At 53.1% G+C, this 19540-nt stretch overlaps 2 protein-coding genes across 2 annotated transcripts; both read right to left on the bottom strand.

Moving 5' to 3' along the window:
• Positions 1-1217: 1217 nt before the first annotated feature.
• On the bottom strand, positions 1218-12973 carry SEPTIN3 (septin 3). Its single transcript, XM_074169066.1, has 10 exons — positions 12964-12973; positions 7529-7720; positions 7168-7296; positions 6361-6442; positions 5856-5993; positions 5363-5480; positions 4821-4916; positions 2508-2607; positions 1976-2027; positions 1218-1353 (listed from the first exon to the last, which is right to left on the bottom strand). Exons 1-10 carry the CDS (start codon positions 12971-12973, stop codon positions 1218-1220), a joined length of 1053 nt encoding a protein of 350 aa, XP_074025167.1.
• A 5894-nt stretch (positions 12974-18867) lies between these two features.
• Positions 18868-19074, bottom strand: SMIM45 (small integral membrane protein 45). The gene has a single exon (XM_074144520.1). It carries the CDS (start codon positions 19072-19074, stop codon positions 18868-18870), a length of 207 nt encoding a protein of 68 aa, XP_074000621.1.
• Positions 19075-19540: the final 466 nt, after the last annotated feature.

Raw genomic sequence — 19540 nt, 5'->3', positions numbered from 1 at the left:
ACATGGAAGCTGGGAGGGCAGTAGGAGGGTGGAGGAGCAACACAGGCTGAGACTGCTGGGGTAGCAAAGGCAGCCGTTTCAGTGAGGAGGAGGTATCTCTTGCATTCCCGCCACCAGTGGAGACCCAGGGAGACACCCTGGCCCAGGGCTTCTCAATCAATGGCTCTTTGCACTCCTCCAAGATCCTGAAGGCCCTGTGCCAAGTGGGGCTGTCCCTGGGGGAGCCCCCAACAGGGACACCCCATGGCACTGTCTTCCCTGTACTCCCACAGCAGAGGGGCCTTGTTGTGGGGGAAAGGTTTGGCCAAGATCTGCTCAGTGCTGGTAGGGAGAGATTGCTGCAGTGGGGGATGAGGTGGGGTGACCTCAGGACAGCTTGGTCTCATCTGCACAGGATCAAAAGCCTGTGACACAAGAGTGACTTTTGATCTTAGCGCTGGGCAGGGCAAATCCAATCTCTGCAGGAGAAACACATTCTTTTCCTTTGCATTTTGCTTCTTTTGGAAAATATGGCTATTTCCCCCAAGTATTTTGATGCTTTTCAAATGGATGCTACAGCCCAAGAACTAATTCTGTCCCCTCCCACCGGTCACTTCCCCTGAACCACAAAACATGTCAGTCTATCACTTCTCCCATCTAACCACTTCCGAGCTGCCATTTCCCCTTAGGAAGCCACAGCAAGAAATGGGTATAAAATGCTGGGCCACCATGCCCTCAGACCAACCAGCTGCCTTCCCACCCACCGAGGACCCAAGAGAAAGCTCTGCTGCCATCACTTGAAGACACTGCATGCTCCAACTGCACCATCTCTCCTGGAGTCTCTCCTTGCCGTATCTTCAAGTGATAAAACTAGAACTACAGCATGCCCCAACACCTCCCACCTCCAAAGCCCTGCTGCCCCCAGAAATCCTTCCCCCCATCCCTGTTCCCCCCAGGCAAGACACACAGCTGAGACACAGAAACAAGAGAAAGGAAGATGACGGACAGTCCGCTGTGCAAAAAACAAACCGAGAATGAGGACAGTCTGGGAAGGACGGGGGAGATGCTTTTGGTCCCTTTCCGGCACACTCACGCACTCACGCTCGCATCCTCTCACGCACACGGAGGATGCACCACATGCTTCAGAGACAGACCCATGGTAGAGTCAAGGGTAACAGGGGTGGGTTGTTGTATCCAGAGACACTGGGTGACAGCGGAGCTGGGGGGAGGTGGGTCATTCACAGGTTACTTTCATGGTTTTCCTCTGTCTCAACAGTCATGGGGGGCAGCCCTCCGTTGTCATTCAGCCGCTTGGCCCTGTAGGTCTCATAGTGGATGTTGTGGGTCACTTCTTTTAGGTCCTGAAGGTGGGTCCTGCAGGGGGCAAAGCAAAGATGAGGTTGGAAAGAAGATATGATAACCAATATCAGTGCAGTCAGTATTAATCTTCCGATGATCATTTTGTTGCCCGAGATAAACGGAAGATTTCTTCAGTCAGTCTGGCTAATTGAGTGTAACCCCTCTTTCTGCATGGATGGCATGGGTGCCATCACGCACAGCTGAGAGCTGGAGCATCAGCATTCAAGAACACATACACAGGATGCAGGATATGGGCTGAAATCCCTGGTTGTGCTTGCCAGTATGCTGCCCCTTTCACACCTGTGCCAGTGGGACAGCTACTGGCCATCCTGATGTGTCAGAGCAGACATGGGTTTACTTCATCTGAAGCACAGGTGAGACAAGGAAGCACCAGGAAACTGTATCAGGTCCACTGCAGACCATAAGCCATACCTACTTGACATAGTGGTCATGTCACTAAGAGAGGTGCTAGAGTATCTACCCCTTAACTCAATCCAACCCTACCCCACATAAGCTTTCACTGCCTCAAATGTACTTTATTTTCCTTTTCGTAGGACCTATTTCACTCTAAGAATCTACCATGGCCTCAGGAAGACTCCCTGCTCGAGAGCAAACTGGTGCATGACCATGGCCTTACCTGATGACAAAATCTCGAAGTAGGGCAAATTCACAGTGAGTGAGGTTTTCCACTGAAAAGAAAGCAAACCATTGTTATGTTTGAGTTTTTCAGCAACCCCCATTGTGATTACAGAGCATGGCAAGGTCATTCCCGTGGGGCAGGTTCCAGGTGGGCAGAGCCTGCATACTTCAGAAAAGACAGACGGCTGTGTAAACATCACAAACTCAGGTGCTGAGCAGACATGCTGCCAGGTGCTGAGTGGTTACATGGGAATTTTCATTTGAAAACCAAAGCAGTCTCAGGAGCTCAGCTTCATACACCGTGGTGTTCAGAGTAGCTCCAGCTTCTGCCAGTTGGTGGTAGTGGTACCACATTGACCATGGCGGTTCCCTCCCAGCAGACCTATTTCAGAATTCTCCCCTTGCTTGGTTTCAAAAAGTTTACTGCAAAAGGGATGGAAAGGTAGCCATGGGACATGTTATTTGGACCTTTGTCTACTACTGGAGCCTGCAGAGATACTTTCAACTTCCAGAAGCAAGGGTTTTTTTACCTTCAATGATTCCCCAAGGTGTTTTCCTGCCCAGGACCCTTTTGCCATTCACTTGGTACTCCTTGTCGCTGCCCACTACTGCGAAGGGCATGCTTTCCTGCTGGGGAGAGACATGGGGAGAGACCTATTGAACCCATTCCAGAGAGCAGCACCACCACTGTTCCCCATCCACCTTTCCTCCTCCCAGCTCAACAACACAAAGCCTTCTTCAAGGGAAGAGATTCTCCAGAACAACACTTCACTGGCTTTCCTCTTCACCCCTCAGTGCTATCCCTTGCATTTTGGGCCCTTGCTTTACAGGTGTCCTCGCACCCCCCAAGCTTACTGGGTAGCTTGCAACAGTGCCAAGGGCTCTGGAGAAGGGGGGTAGAGCTTTTCTGCACCCATCTCCATCATTTCTGAAGTGGGGGGGTGACCAGAGAGGAAGTACCTTGGCATAACCAGGAGAGGGTCTGACAGCACAGGGCTGCTCATGTGGATAGTTTGCCATGAGTGTTTCTCACACAGTTTGTAGTTCTTCACCAGAAGAAGGAGAGGGCTCAAAATAATTCTCCCCAATGAAACATGTGAACATTCAACAAGTTTAACAGCTGAAATGGTTGTACTGAGGAAGGCCAGAAATGGGGTAGGGGTGCAGCTTTCCTGGGAAGTGGGACAGTAGATGAGGCTGTTGGAGACCCAGATATTTCTAAGTACAGGGAGAAACTATTTGTTTCCAGAACACAGAGTGCATGAGACCCTGCTATCTATAAGGCTGTGCAGATGTTCATAGATTTACTCTGCTTCATAGATGTCCCTGGACCTGGGAAGGGACTGCAGTTACCAGAGGAATGGAGATTGTAAAGAAGTTTATTTCTTATGTGTGAGACTATCCAAACCTAGGGCAATGATGCTGAAGTGCAGAACGAAATGTGGTGCCCTCCTCAAAACCAGTAACAGTTTGGAGAAGAAGGAAAACCCATCTAGTCTTCTCCAGAATGTGTGATGTATTGCCAAATGGGAAATGATTAATTAAAATGGGGAAGGTGGGAATTTCTGTTGGGGCTGTGACAGCTGGGGGACTTGAAAGGGCAACTCTCAGGCTGCAATGCAAGAATCCTGGAGTTACTTCAGGACTGCCATGGAGGCCAATCTATTTTCATTAATGGCCTAGCCACAAAAATGATGAGTGGGATAATTAAATGCACTAGCATCACAAGGCCAAGAGGTGTTGTCGGTACAAAGGCAGACTGGGTTATTATCTGGGAAAAAGCAAGTTTTGGGCACAAAGAGCAGCATTTAGGGAATAACATCAAGAATTTCTGCTATGACTTTGGAGCTCATGAACAAGCAGTGACTGAAGGAGTGGAAGGACCCCATGTGCTAGTCAGTCACAAGATGACCACAAGCCACCAGTGTGATGCAATTGTTTGAAAAGCACGTGTGGTCCACGGGCTTAGCAGTTCAGATCTCAGAAGAGACAGGGGAGCATGGGGTACCAGCTCCAGTGCTAGAAAATTAAATCAAACTGGAGCAGGCACAGAAAAAAGTGACTAAGAGTATGGACTACTGAGGAATGGGAAGCTTATTCAAAAGAGCTTGTCTCCTTTAGCTAACCAGAAGGTCAGCAAAGGATAATATAGTTCTCTATAAATGCCTTGAGTGGTGGAGGGAACCAGGTAGGTCTCTACCAGGTAGGAGAACTGTTTGAGTCAATGTTGGCACAAGAACACAGATATAATCCTGGGTACAACCTGGCCATGAAGAAACACAGGCTGGAAATCAGGAGACAGTTTCTAATGCTCTGAGAAGGGAAGGATGAGACAAGCCTCCTCCCAGGCGCTGGGGGAATGTCCCAGTTTGAAGTAAAACCGAACCAATTTTCTGTTCTGTAACTTTACATCCTAGCTAGGCCTCCTCTAACTCTCTGAAATTAACGGCATATTGTGAGAAGGAAAGAAAGAAGAACTGGATTGCTTTTCAGGTCAAGTTTGGTCAGCAGATGAGGGGGCTCATAGGGCAGTTGTTTGGGACAGAGGCTGGACATCAGTTACACCCCAGGTCCCTTTGGTCCTTAATAGTGGCCAAACAGAGCATTCAGCAAGAGGAGGTGAAACATAGTCTTTTCTCACTCAGCCTTCATAGCACCCTGTAGTAATGATGGGGACAAATTAAGCTGAGAAGGAGGAATGACCATCCATTACATCCATTGCATCATTCATTCATGGACCGTGAAGCTCTTAAAACCTTCTAGTGACACATATCTGTTTCACACTTGTTAAATGTGACCAGCCCTCATCCCCACTTCCCCTCCCATAATAAAATGTTTCCTACCCTGATTTTGTCATTCTCTGTTTTATCCTCCAAGTCTTCATCAAATTCTTTCTGGGGGTAAAACTCGATCCCATTTACTTCCAGCTCTTTGCGCACCTGGGCAGAGAGACATTTTACAGCACAAAGCAACACAAGCCTGAAGGGAAGGCAGGAGAGATGGCCAGGCAAACACATGTGGGACATCCTTCCAGCCAGCAGGGGCTGGAAGGTCTATCCCCAGGGAATCGTGCAGCAAAGTGAGGACACATGGCAGCAACGATGAGTCTTTCTTCCTCAGCCCCGGTTACTTGTCTGGCTCTGCAGTTCCCATGACAAAGCATATCATGAGATGTCACAGGGATACACACCTTTCTTCCCCCTCTAACAGATGCCCTCAGAGCCATAAACAGCTGCATCTTCATTCAGGACTTACCCACCAACCCAGCATTAGATTCTGTGCGTACTCTGGGGACTGCACTGCAATCTTGGGAAGAATCCCATTCATTTTTCCGTCCTCCAAGCCAGGGCAGGGAAGAATCCCATGCAGGAGAGGAGATACTCACTCTTTGTTTGAATTCGGTCTTCTCCTCCAAGGTCATGGTGTCAGCCTTGGCAATAACTGGGATGATGTTCACTACCTTGCTGAGATGTTTCATGAACTCCAGGTCCAAGGGACGCAGGCTACAGCCCAAGAAGGAACAATATGGAAGGGGTCACTTTACCCTCGGTGTCTTTCATCCTAGTAACTCTCCCAGCATCAGGGCATCAGTGAAACCTCCCTTGTATGTAGCCCGCTTGCTGCCACAGTGCTCTCGTCTCCTTCTTCCCATCCATCCTGCCCTCTCCCAAAAAACACAGTGGTGTTTCTCCTGCCCGTGTTATCCTGGACCCTTTCAAGCCCCACAGGAAATGAAGTTAAGCTAAAGAGTGGCCAGCCCTGCAGGACACGGGACACAGGACCCCTGGGTCCATTGCTAAGATGGAGCAGTGCAGGGTGTATATCTGGCACAGAGGAACCATAGGCTTGAGGAAGGACGAGGGACTGTGTGTACGTACGAGTGGCCCGTGGGGGAGATGAAGTAGAGGCAGCAATGCACTCGTGTGTCTGGAATTCGTTTCTTCCTTGCAATATTCACTTCCTCTTTCAAAAATTTTTCATATTGCTCGTTGATGTATTTCTCGATAGGCTCCCAGCTGTTAAGGTGGGAGAGAGACATGAATAGGCAGGTACAAATCTCCTCATGTTCCTGCCTACAGTGTTCCCAGCTCTGACAGCAGCAAAGCAGGCTCAGGCATAAAATATATTCACCACAAGCATCTCACCATCAGCAGAGACGTTTAAGAGTTTCTGTAACTAGGCACAGAAATAGGCACTCACTATGTAATGTCCTAAGTACGCACACAGACCCACAGTGTTCGCAATTCCACGACTCCATTACTGGCCCCCTGAGTGCAGTAGGATCCCACACACTTTCCAGGTCAAGCAGATGAGAGTCACTCCATATAGCATCTTAACTCCAGCCCTTTCTGGGACACAAGGCCTTAACCATGTACAACTCACCAGTTCTCATTGTTGATCTGGTCCCCGAATCCCGGTGTGTCGATCACTGTCAACTTCATTTTGACACCACCTTCTTCAATGACTGGGGAAGAAATTGCAGACAATCATACGCCTCCCTGGGGACCTGCTCCATCATGAAACATGTCTCTGTGCCCTACAAGGGAACAAGAGCGCTCTGCCCTCATCACTGCCCAGCGAGCATGACCAGGCCAGGCCAGGTCATGCCTTAACAGTTGGGATCCCCACTTGAATTTCTGACCCCAAATTTTGGTAACTTCTGCACCAAAGCCACCTTATACCACTCTGCACAAGAAAATGAATTTGTGCTTAGTATGTGGTACCTACTTTACATAGCTTGTCCTCCCCTCCAACACATCATCCTGAATCTGAGATAATACTCATTATTCTGCACCACCGTAGAAGCTGTGCTGATGCTTTGCCATGAGGAGATGTGCTCTACCAGGCTTGGGATGGGACCCGCCAATACAATTTGTATAGAATATTAAAAGTCTGCAGGTGGGAATGACTTACAGCAAGGCTTAATCCACACACGAAGACTAATGTCTTGGCAGAAGAAATATCTAACTTTTTCTACACCTCGCTTTTGGCTGTGGAATCAGTGGCGTTGCTGTTTAAGAAAAGTTTTGGCTGGGTCTGAGGCCATCTAAAACCAGCACTTGTCCTTTAGCTCCCAATGGAGAAAGGGCTGCCTAATACCAAAGAACTGTTTGCATAGACTACTGGGGTCTTCTGCAAGACTGTGCTGAAGCACCAGTATTGCCTCCACCCCAGCAGCCTGGCTCTTACCATGACCAATGGCTTTGATCTCCACTGTCTTGGGGATCTTCTCCTCCCGGTTCCAGCCTGAAGATTTGCGGCTCACCTGGGATTTGAAGAGGGTGTTCACCAACGTCGACTTTCCCAGTCCACTCTGACCTGAGGATCACAAAGAGGAAGCTTGTGACATCTGACAGCAGGCCAAGGGCACAGAGTCAGGCTGGCAGGGGAAGGGGGTGTAGGTGTCTCCTTGTCTTGTGCAGGCTCTTCTTTACCACAGAGCAAGCACTGCCTTCTCTCTCATGCCCTCCCTGCAGGGCTTGTCTCCCATGTGGCCCCATGGGGCAGCCCCTGGCCATGGTTCCTGGTACCTCAGCTGGTCCCTGCTTACCTACAACCATGATGTTGAAGTCGAAACCTGTCTTCATGGTTTTCTTGCGCATCTGCTCAATGATGGTGTCAATACCGATGTAGCCCAGCAAGTTGGCGTTAATGCCCATGGGTTTCATCGGTACAACTGGTTTTTGTCGCGGCTCTGGGACCAGCTCAGACATGGCTGCTTCGTTTTTGCTCTCCACTGGCCCTGCATGGGGAGAAAGATTGAAAAATCATCATTGAGCTGTAATGAGGACCTCCCTGCTGATCTGTCACAGGGGCTGAAGGCAACTTTGAGCATCCATTTCAAGGGCTACTGAGGATGACCGAATGGCAAGATTTTAGCGGTAGGGCTCTTCATGGAGGAACATCTACTTGAGTTTCCAGCACACTCTTCTATGTGTCACTCCAAACACAGGATGGCTACCTCCAAACAGCAAGAGCAGACCCAGTGAAGATGGGTGGGCTCCTAAACGACTGCCCAAAGCTCTGTGTGTGTCTCCTCGTTTTGGTCTCCCAGTTCTCATCAGCATCACCCTCCAAGTTTAGCATGAAATTTGCAAAGACTTTCAAAAATTATCACGTGTCAAATCCCAGCATTGAAAGAGAGTTTAGGATTTACTGTGAGGATTTGCAAGCTCAGCCCTTGCCAGGGGCGGCTGCATTACCAGTCATGCTGTGCAGGCTGAGTTCCTCAGAAGGAGGCAGTAGTGGAAGTGAAAAGCATGGCCACAACCTCTGCGCTTGCCTTCTGCCCATAGATTGATGGGTTTTGTCATGCTCAAGAAACTAATCACCGTGATCAATAAGCTAATCATCTGCACAAGTCCCTCCTCTCCTCCCCCTCCTCGCTTCTTCTTTGTGTAAAACAAACAAGCAAAAAGAAAGGCCCTGGGGGCTTTCTGGCCTCTCCGACTCTTTTTTGGGTGATGGCACACACTGCTGGGGCGGGCCTCGTCCATTTATCTCCCGTCTCTTGTCTCATTAGTGAGCAGCTCCCACTCGCTGGGAGGAAACCGGAGGTTGGGAGAGGACAGGACATGGAAGAAAAGCTGTAATTGGTGGGGAAGGGAGGCATGAGGGATGAATCTAGAAAGGAAGATGAAGGGTATGGGAATCAAATACCTTTCATATACAAACCAGCTGCAAACTAGAGACTCTCCCACTCTAATTATTTCACTCCCCCATGCTTTGTCTCATTAGATGGTTATTTTTCCAGGACAGGGACAGCATGTGTTTTTGCTTGGTAAGCACTCTACTTGTTTTGGATGCCACTTCAGTTCAAGTATCTCACACTAAATTATCCCTTTCCATCATTTTGGTGGAGGTTTTTGCTCCTCTCAGCAGACCCCGTTGACTGCAGAGGAGGACACGAGTGACCAGGCAGGCAACTGCCATTTGGTGGGTGACGCATGCTTCTCAGAGAGGAAGACGACTTCAAGGTCACTGGCCTGGGGATACTGATAGCACCAGTCCAGGGTCCCCAGGACAGCTCAGCCAGGCCAGGCAGAGACCAGGGTTGGGGAGATGTCAGAGAGATTTTGTTCAAGGACAGGGTTAGGTTGCAACAGGCTGCATGGCTGGCTGGTAACCCTGCCTACCATTCCCACATCAAAGCTCCTGTGCAGACACAAGGGCTGCTCTACACAGTGAAGGTTTTACATTTTATATAAGCTTTAATATCCCACTATCGTGTGCTGAGGGCAGACCAGCTCCTTTTACACTGCTTGGGAAGACTTTTATGTTAAACTGGGAGAAAGGATCTTCCCTCCATGTGAGAGGATGGCAGCACAGCCACCCATGCACAGCACTGTGGGTAACATCTGAAGGTTCTTGTACCACCTCCGTTCCACCTTGCCAGCAGGGGAGAGGTCTGCTGGAGGATGGTCCCTCTCCTTCTCTTCCCCACCGAGTGCAGGCACTCTGAGCTATCATCATCATCTCCTGAAGTAGCGAGGAACACCCTGGGGGACCAGAGCACAAGACAGACCGTTGGCTTGAGCCAGGCTGGCAATTCAGAGCACCTCTTGCTGCCGGGCAGCTGCCGGAGGAGGCAGCCTGCCGAGTCGAGCACTTCTCAGCTGCAATCCACTCTTACACCCGTCACAGCTAGTCTGTGCCTTTCCTGCTGACAAAGCAGCCCCTGGGGTTCCTGTTGTCTTTTTCCAGCTTTCTCAAAGATGCTGCCAGCCAGGAAAGCCCATCTCTCCTGGCACACCATGGAGGGCTAAGCCAGCCAGCTCTCCCGCACCCTGTCCTTCGCTCACCCTCTCCCGGGCTGCCCTACACCACCTGTACCATAGTCGTGTGGCTGTGCCGTGCCCATCATCCTGCTGCAGCATCCTCCAGTGCGCACCCCACACAGCCCTGCTGGGGTCCCACCTACCCCAAAGGCAGGGAGAAGAGAGAGGGAGACAGGGAATGATGAGGGGACGTGGGGCAGGGGGCTGTGGCCCCAGTGAGGCACTTGGATACTGCAGTAATGGGGGAAAATAAACCCCAAAGGTGGAGAGGGAACAGGATGAGGTGGGAAGAAAGCCCAGCTGAGCAGCTGCATGGGACGGGTAGAGGACCTCGGCCATGTGGGCTGTGATCCCTTTGCTGCCTGGGCAGTAGCTTGTCCTCAGGGAGTCTGTTGCCCTCTCCTTTATTCCTCCAGCTCCTTGTTCTTACACAGGAAGGAGGAAGGAGGGGAGTTGCTGGCAGTCAACCTCAAGGCTCACTAGGAGGTTCATAACTCATCCCTCGGTCTCACCAAGGGACGCTTTGGCCAGAGCTGGCAGTTGTTGCTAACTCTGCTGTGGACATCACAGTACGTGGCCATCCCTTTACAGGTTTTGTTGCTGGAAGCAGGAGCTTGCAGTGGCTGGAGCAGATATTTCAGAGTTAGGTTCCTGAGCACCTATATAAAGCTCTGAAACACAGACAAAAGATCTCTAGAAGTCTCCTTAAATATTTCCTGGATTTTATATCAGTGTTGTTGCCCTGGGCATTTTAATTTTGGACATTCAAGGTCTTGGGGTAAGACAACCTCCCTTTCTCCTCTCAGTCACTTGCCTTCCTTTCTGTGTGGGGTGCCTTCCCATACAGCCTCAGGATGGGAAGCCCCCATTTTGCAAAGAGGTACCTGAGGGCTCAGCTTTCTGCACAGGATTTTCCACCTCTTGACTCCCATGGAGGAATCCAAGGAGCCAACAGAGGAAACAGGCTGCCGAGGAGGTCAGGGGGTGCAAAACCGGGACTAGAGCTATGAAAATCACCTTGAGACATGTCTACATGTCTACCTGGTCTCCTGGGAATGGCTCTGTTTTGCATGCAGTAATGCTAATGCTGCTAGGAAGCCTCATTAGTGCTCTGACAGACTGGTCAAGGGGTAGCATTATGCATCCAAGGCACATCCCGTAGCCCCTCCAGCTGTCCCCTGTAATGAATACATGATAGGGCACTACAGCCAGTACAGCCGATAATGAATAGAGGGTTAGCCAAGGTTAACCACTTACATCCGCTGTTTGCATTGCCACCCTTTTCCCTGCTGCTTTGTTCTGTGTGCTAAGCGAAGCTCATTTAAGAGGGCGGTTGCTGGTGACATTTCTGCTGCCCAGTTCCCAGTGGGAAGTGGCTCATGCTGGGCTGCTGGGGGACAATCTCTGGCTCACAGGAGATACTCCACCCAGTTCTGGAGCAGAGAGGGGTGCAGCATCTGAGGCTGGGGCAGGTAGGGCCAGAAGGGCAACGGGTGCCCAGAGAGGTCCCAGCAGTCCCAGCTAGCTCCTGCTTCTGGCACCCACTGACCCACCCTGAAACCTCTCCCTGGAAGGCCGGTGTATGTGGCCAGCAGCAGACACCACTACTGCAGAGCATCCTTCATGTCCGCCTGCTTCTGATGTTGGCAGCAGCTAGCTGGGGACAGAAGTGTCCCTGCAGTATCTTAGGGGCTCAGGTAGTGGGGACTAACGTCTACTCTGTCCCGATAACCCAGATACAGTCGCATCCCCTCCCCCTACCTTCCCGTCCTTTGTCTGAATGGCAAGAGGGAGGGAGGGCTGCAAACAGTCGCTCACCACAACCCAGCTTCCAGCAAGGAAAGGCTATTTAACCCCCACATAACACATGGACAGCCTCGAAGCAGCTCTCCTCCTTGTGTGGCACAAGGCTGTCCCACTCTGGCTGGAGGCAGTGATCCACATGATCCACATGCATGTCTCACCCCAGCCCCTTCCACCCACATGGCCCTGGACCCACGGTCCCACTCCCTGCAGACCCGAGATGGGGAGGAGGGATGGGTTCGGACCCTGAAGGCTGCTGGCAGGAGTGGGTCCCCAGTGGGTGACACCAGATTCCTAGGAAGGAAAGCAAGCGGCTGCTTCGGTAGCACAGCCTCCCTGGGGCTTGCAGGCATTAGGATCTAGTCCTTGTTTCAGATCCACAGAGGTGAGGACTGAGCATCCCTCCACCGGAAAAGTCCCTTTCCCCTCCATTTCTGTGATCACCCCAGGGCATTTCTCCCAGCTGTGCAAGGCAAAGCCCAAGGTGTGCCGGATGCACCGCCTGACCTCAGGGTGCAGAACAGGGCCATGCTCCTTACCAGGTTTTTTTTGCTGGCTTGAGGATCACCGGGCATTTCAAGTGAGGCAGGGAAATTCATCCCAGCCCTTTGTGCTGCCGCAGCCTTCCCAGCAGCAGCCTTCCTTCCCCTCAGCATTCTGCAGGAGCTCCTTGGGCAGGAGCCTGGCTCTGCCGGGGCTGCAGTGAAAACTAGGGCAGTGTGTGCCGAAGCCTCTCTGGGGATGCAGAAACTGGATGTGAAAGGGGCTGGGAACGATGTCCCCAGCCCAGCTGCTGCAGGGTTTAGGTACTTGCCTCAGCCCCGGCTGTACCCTCGGTGCTGCTCCCTGGCTTGTGCAGTCCATACTCCATACCCCAGCTCACCGCCTGGGCGGCGCGGCTGTGTCACAAGGCGAGAGGATGCTGAGCACCCCTGAACCAGGGTACCCATGTCACCCCAGCTGCCTGTCCCCTGCCTGCCCTCCCGCTGGCTCCTGCGCAGATGCCCAGGGAGCAGCATAGGATGTCCCCGCTGCCCCCAAAGCAACTGCCTGTCACTGACAAGGGACAAGCCAGACTCCTAGCAGCTTGTGGGCTTTCCCCAGCTCTGGACCAGCTGGGATTATCTCTTTCTTTCAGAGCAGCCCCTGGCGCCAGCTACTCCCCATCAACATCACAACCAGCCCTGCTCATTCTCCTTCATGCCAGACTGCTGCCACCGAAAGAAAAAAAAAAAAAGGAGGAAAGACAAAGCCAGGATGGATTTCTCCCACTGCCCTTCGGGGTTATTCCTCCCCCATGGCCAGAGCTGGACGGCGTGGGGGCACGGCGGAGAGTGCCTGCACAAAAAGCCCCAGCAGCGTACCTCCGGAATCGTCCAACCCCGCCAAGCCCAGAGCATCCTACCTTTGAACATGAAGCTTCCTTTGTCTCTGAATCCTCTCCCAAGGGGGTGGGTTTCCCCCGACTTTTCTAGCCTGATGCTGACGCGGTGCGGTGGGCTACAAGGATCCGCTTTTACCTCTCTCTTTCTTTCCTGTGTCCTCTTCTCCCCCCCCCCCTCCTTTCCCTCCTTCTCCAGTGGCTATTTCAGCAGAGCGGGGATGCTGGTGCTGCTCCTGCTGCCATCGTCATGTGACCTGAATATTAAACATCGCCGCAAAATCTCCCCCCGCGCACCCTCCCCCAGCTCCATCCCAGGCCCCCGCCAGCCTCCCCGCTTGGGTGGGCATGATCATGGGGATGGGGGAGCCACCACCAATGGGCACCCCGTGTCCCAGAGGGGCCCCCCTTGCACACCGCACAGGCCTTTTCTTGCCCCTTTTCCTCCCAGTTCCCGGGTGGTTTCAGCATCTCTGCTTGTTTAGGGAGGGGGAGATTTAACCCTTTGTGGCTTCACTCCAGCAGGGCTGAGAAAGGGCGCTCTCTCCCCCTAGGTATTTACTGGGTTCAGGGGATTGCAAGGCCTCCTTCTGTTTTCCCAGAGAGAGGAAATTGGGAATGTTTTGGCTCATCAAAAGTGATCTGCCCTTCAGCTCCACTTGCGGAGGCGTGAGAAACCTTTTCTCCTCCGGCACCGCGGTTCCTGGCTGTCAGCCCACGGTGCAGAGGCAGAGCGAGCACCGTCCCTGCTCTGTGTGTGTGTACATACGTGTGTGTGTGTGCACATACACGTGTACACACGTGTGGGGAGCAGGGAGGGGTCCCGTCCGCAGGCCATGTCGGGGTGCACAGGTCGCACCCCCACATGCCCTGGCAGGCATCCATGCCTGGTGGTGCCCTGGAGGGGACACCTGGAGAGCTGTGCAGATGCTTCTGGCTGCCGCTGCCTTTGGAGGGGGATGCTCCTTCCTCCCACTGTGTTTCCTTCTCCTACAGTTTTGAGCCCCGGCCCCATCACACACCATGGCCCCACCACACTGTGCTGGGGCATGAACATCTGGGACTGCTCTGACCCTCTGATGTCCTTTCAGGGATTGTCCCCATGTGCCCCTCCACCCTCTGTGGGTTAGTTGCATTTAGAAATCATTGTCGGCACTGAAAGGTTACCTGGGCTCAGCTGAGTGGTCCAACAGGACCTCTGGACAGATGGACAGACAGATGGACAGGCAGACAGGCCTCCCACCACTCACAGCAGCTCCTGACATGGTGCCCACAGCTGCCCGTTTCCCCGCCGGGTGCCAGGCTCACTGCCCCAAGGGCTCACCTCCCGCCTGCCTTCTCCGCGCTGTGCTCCCAGTGTGTGCCAAGGGGAAATCACTCCTGGGGTAGGAAGCCCCCATCCTCCCCCATGTCCCCCACCGCTCCCAAAGACCTTGCCCCACGTCAAGCCCCACGGTGCTGCCACCACCGAAGGACCCCTTGAGGCATCCCTCCCCCCTGCCCAGCCCAGCCTGGCAGCGGAGACCCACCGGAGCATGGCGGGGAGCAGGGCGCCCCCATCTTCACCGCCAGGGCAGCCTCTGCCCAGCCAGGACCACCACATCGCTGGGGCCCCTCGGCCGCCATGGGCCGGGGGCGAGGAGGGACGGGGGTGATGGGGGCCGGGCCCCGCAGCCGCTCCCAGGGGAGCCCCCCGCCGGCCCGGCACAGGGTGACCGAGAGGCAGCTCCGCTTTGTGGGGGCGGTGGGGATGGTGAGGGGGCCATCCCGCCGCGGCGGGGGGCCTGGGATGCGGCTGGGGCCGCCCAGGGCGGGCAGGCGGCTGCGGTGAGGGGCGACGTCCTCCTCCATGGCGGGCGGCGCTGTGCTGGAGGCTGAGGTGCGAGGGTGAGGGGTGACGGGCCGGGCTGGGGGGCCCAGGCCTTCCCCGGTGCTGGGGCTGCGGAGTCTTGGGGCGCAGCTGCCGTCATCCAGAGGCCTGAGCCCCCACTGGCAGCCCTGCCCGGGGGGGCCAGCCCGCCTCCGGCCGGGACAATGGGGCACTTGTGGCCTGCCCGGCACACTCCCACGCCTGGCGCCATGTCCGCTCCTGTCCCCTGCCCGGTGCCTTCCTGGCTCCCACCACTGGCAAACCCACACCACCGGCAACCCCACAACTACAGGCAACCCCACAACCATGGGCAGCCCCACAACCATGGCGGGAGGTGGAGGAGCCTGTGCTGCCTGCTCCTGAGAACAATGAGTGAGATTTAAAAAAAAAAAAAAATCCAATTAAAATCTCTGAATTTTTCAAATGTTTTCCCTTCCTCTCTTCTTCCCCCCCCCCCCCCCACCTCAAATGGTGGATTCTAGTTCATCAATTTATGCCCCATTGGGGAAGTTCAGTGTTTGCTGGTGGGGTATTCATCCACATTGACACTTCTTTCCCTTATTCTGATTTTATTTTGCTTCTTCATTATTCTGATTGTTTCTTAATTTTGCCAGCTTTGGGGCATTTTCAGGGTAAAGAGGGCATCCATTGCAGGGAGTCAGCTTGCCACTCTCTACCTTCTTTATTATAAAAGAGAGTTTGAAGGGCAATGCAGTAACCAAGGAGGAGAGGAGAAAGGTCTTTTGGTGGGGCAGGATGAGAATATGCATGGTTTGGTGGGCAAATGGGAGCAAAGAGGAGAGCCAGGGCACCCATAGCACCACACAGCACCCACAGCACGGCAGGGGTGATGCTCACCTGCGTTCAGGTGGCCAGGGCAGAGAGATGGAGGGGGAACCACCATCCCAACCCATAGCGAGCCATAGGGAGTGCAGGGGGAAAGCAGGGCTTGGGGTGGTGTAACTTCTCTGCTTCCTTAAAGGCAAAGAGACAGAGAAGGTGGAAAAGACCAACCTGATGCTGTGTAGCATTTCCAGCACTAAGTATCTTCTCTGATGCTTTATGCAGTTTAATTCAGTATCTGAGATTATTTCCCTCTCCCCTGAGGTCTCTCTGGCTGCACAGGTCCCACAGGGGAGAAACAGGCTCAGTTTTCAGGCAGCTTTTGCCTTTAGCTTAATTATTCCCAGATAGCCCCACAGTGCAGCCAGCACAGAAACCAGGCAGATGAAGACCTACCCTGCTGTAAAGGAAACCTCACTGCAGCCTGATCCTTGCTGCCTATCCAGAGCTGGAGGGATGCAGCTCCTGAGGGGAACAACAGGAAAACAAAGCGTCAGCCACATGGTTTGTCACACACTTTTATTCCACTGGGGAGGGTTTTGACACCATTGGCAATAGAGTCCTTCATACCCATGGAAAATACCTGGCTTAATACTTACTGCGTCAGGACTAAACAGTGCGAAACATAAGCCAGAGGAGATGAATAACTAATTTCTCTCTAGTCCAGCCCTGACGTCTTTGTAATCTTCTTTTTGCTCAGTTTCTGTGGTGAGTCACGGGCAGAGCGGAGGTGAACACAGGCAGGACAGTGCGCAGAGGAGGACGCGGAGGACGTGTGTCCATCACACCACGGATGCCAGCTGGCTGAGAGCAGCAGTGGCAGACCCAGACTTTCATTTTTACCAGGCTGGTGGTTTTTCCTCTTCTCTTTTGACTCAGCAGGCGAAAGTGGGTTTGGAGGAGGTGTGATGGCAGAGCAGCCTGCGCTGATGCAGGCCACCAGGCTCCCCTTCCCACAGGGACAGTTTAACCTGTCCCTGACTGCTCCAAGCCCCTCAGCTCCAGTACAGAGGTTGTTATTGCTATCCCATGGCTCAGCTAGGGTCCGCTCTCAGTGCAGTCCCAGCTATGATGGAGTTGAGGTAAGGAAGTGGGTTTCCAAGCTGGTGCTTGGAGATATGGCTGTATTGTGCCAAAAAGCAGGGGACGTGAGCCATGCAGCTGAGGGTGGCATGTAAGACCATGCAGCTCAGCCCCACAGCATTTCCTTTTCTCAGCCTCAAGTCATCAAGGCACAAAAATATGTGGGATTTACCTGTTTCAGGCTACAGCTGCTCTTTGAGCATTTGCTTGGTGAGTGTATCTTTGGGCACAGGAGTAATCCCACTCACTGCATTTCCCTGCCGAGTGAGACTCTCCAGTTCGGGTACTTGCATCACGATCTCTGGTTTTTGGCTGAATGGAAGGACTTACAACTTGTCCTCTGGCTGAAACAGAGCCAGGAAGATCCTGCCAGTGTGCCTGGTTTTGGGTGAAACGTTTCAGAAAGACCCAGGATATTTACAGGATGTCCTGACCCATTCCTTCCTCAGCCAAAACCCTTCGAGCTAAAAATTAACATTCATCCCTTGAGAATTACCAATGTAGCATCACTCACTTAAACCGGCCCTGTTTGCTCTCCTCCTCTCTTTGGAAATGGAGGAGAAAACCTCCCCTGAGAGTTTCACAGGAGAGGCTGAGGGACACGAGACCAACCAGGATATGTGGCAGATTTGAGCAGCGGGCCTAAGGGACTCCTGCTGCCTAAAGGAGCCGTCAGGGACTATGGCACAGAGCTGGAACACTAGGAGCATGCTGGGGATGTGGGTTGCCCCAATACTGGCAGGCACAGGTTATGGCATGGGATGCGCAGACATGTGCACATGGCGTGGTGGCACAGGCTGACATCCCCTGGGACATGCAGGAGTGGGGCACACAGGATCCCACCGTGGCCAGAGTGCTCACCGTTATCACATCTGCACCTGTTGTATCCAAAGGGTGGGTGTTGGTGTGGGAAGAGAGGTGAGGAGAGGTTCTTGACCTCTGCCATGGGTTCAGAGCTCCCCCAAACCTCCCCGTGCACACTGGGTATTACACTGGGCTGGCAAGGAGGGATAAGATGTGAATGTTCCTCTTAACCCCAGCATCATGCCTTTGTACAGCGCTTTGGTAGCCGATCAGCCCCAGGACAGTGCAGAAAGTGCAGATGGTTAGTCTATGAACATGGGATTTTGTGCCAGACCCACATTATATGGCTTGGGTCCAGAAAGCAGAGGTGGTGCAACTGACCCATTTCACTAATAAGCTCAGTGTCCCTTCTCAGAGACATGCAGGGAAAGGGGGTCGAGGGATGCTTCACAGCTTTCATTGGGATGACAGCTGAGGTAGACCCCTGTCCATGCCACGGGACTTTGGAGTGCAGGGGACTAAACAAGTGCAAGCTGCCTCCCAGTCTATCCCATCTCACTCCATGGCAGAGAAGCAGAAGGTCAGGCAGATCAGGAGAGGCTTATGTGATAAGTCGGGCAGCACCCCTTCATTGAGAGCTGCAGAATATTCTCAGCTTGACACAGGACTTGGACAAACCTCTTTACTAAAGATCTTTAATTTGAATGTAATGCATCTGAAATGGATGGATGGGTGGATGGATGTTCTCCATCTCCCAAACAGACACAGAGTAGCGGCGTGCCTTTAGCAGGGATAAAGGCATTCAGTCTCTGGGGCTCACTGAGCCCTTGGCCCCTCTGCACAGAGCTTCCGCAAGCTGTGAAGAGCTCAGCTGAAGCAATGATCTGGGTTGAAATCCTATTTATTTCTCCCCAAATACCCCCCAGAATTAAACAGACTGGGTTAGATTTAACCCAGGGACTAGGAGTAAAAAGCCTGGTATCCCTGCAGAGACCTTTCTTACTGAGGGTCATGTCAAGATACCAGTCAGCTCAAATTCAAGTGATTAACAAGGGATCTTTCATCAGTCTCGTCCATGGAGAGGAGTGGAAGTCCTTGGCTGGGTGAAGGGCTGTGAGCGTGTGGGAAGCCCCAAGTCTACAGTGCCACACAAACCTTGCCTAAGAAACAAAGGGTCAGAAAGGTGAGTGGTGAGTATGAGACCCAGATCAGCAAAGAGCGAAGTGACAATCAGTCCCACTTGCACAAAGCAGGACTGTCATCCCTACCAAGGCTTGTGGACTGCTGCCTACCCAGAAGAGGCTCTTCTGGACTCAACGGTCAGCATATCAAACCTCAGGCACCCCAAAGGCCAGGTTGTCCCGAATCATCAGTGTCTTCCGAAGGTCTCGTTCCATGATTGGCCTCTGCGTTCGCCACTTATGGGCTTCCTGGAGTCCTGGCTCAAAGTAGTAAATGCAAGCTCCAAAGCCCACCAGAATGAGAATGGAGATCATCAGATACACGGGCACAAACCAATCCAAGAAGTGGGGCATGGCTGCCAGAGAAAAGGGGAGAAAGCTCGTGCAGTGGGAGCACCCAAACCCCACCTCCACTGGGCTTCATTGTGAGACATCTGCCTCATCAGCAGTGCCCAGCCTCCCCGCACCCCTCCTTACAGCCCCATCACACCCCAGGTCCTGCTTGGTTGCACACCAAGGCACCTCAGCCTTCCGAAGAGGGCTTTCCTCCAGATGAGGCAATCCCTTTGCCTCATCGCTGGAACCCCCTCACTGAGCAGCAATCATGCTCCCTCCCCACAGAGGGGGGCGATCCCGCCAGTCCCCAGCCCTGCTGCCAGTGATTAAAGATAGGTAGCAGGTCCCTGGCTAAGCCGAGCTCCTGCAGCAGGCAAATACAGCTGCTTCTCATCTCCTGCTTAGGGGAAAACCTGCTGCCCCTTCCCCTGACACTCCACGATCCCTTTGAATTCCCAGTCTGAGCTGATCTAGCTCAGGGCTG

The sequence above is a fragment of the Numenius arquata genome, chromosome 2, assembly GCF_964106895.1.
Source record: "Numenius arquata chromosome 2, bNumArq3.hap1.1, whole genome shotgun sequence".
Taxonomy (NCBI): domain Eukaryota; kingdom Metazoa; phylum Chordata; class Aves; order Charadriiformes; family Scolopacidae; genus Numenius; species Numenius arquata.
The sequence above is the reverse complement of the archived record's forward strand: the minus strand, read 5'-3'. Positions and strand labels throughout refer to the sequence as shown.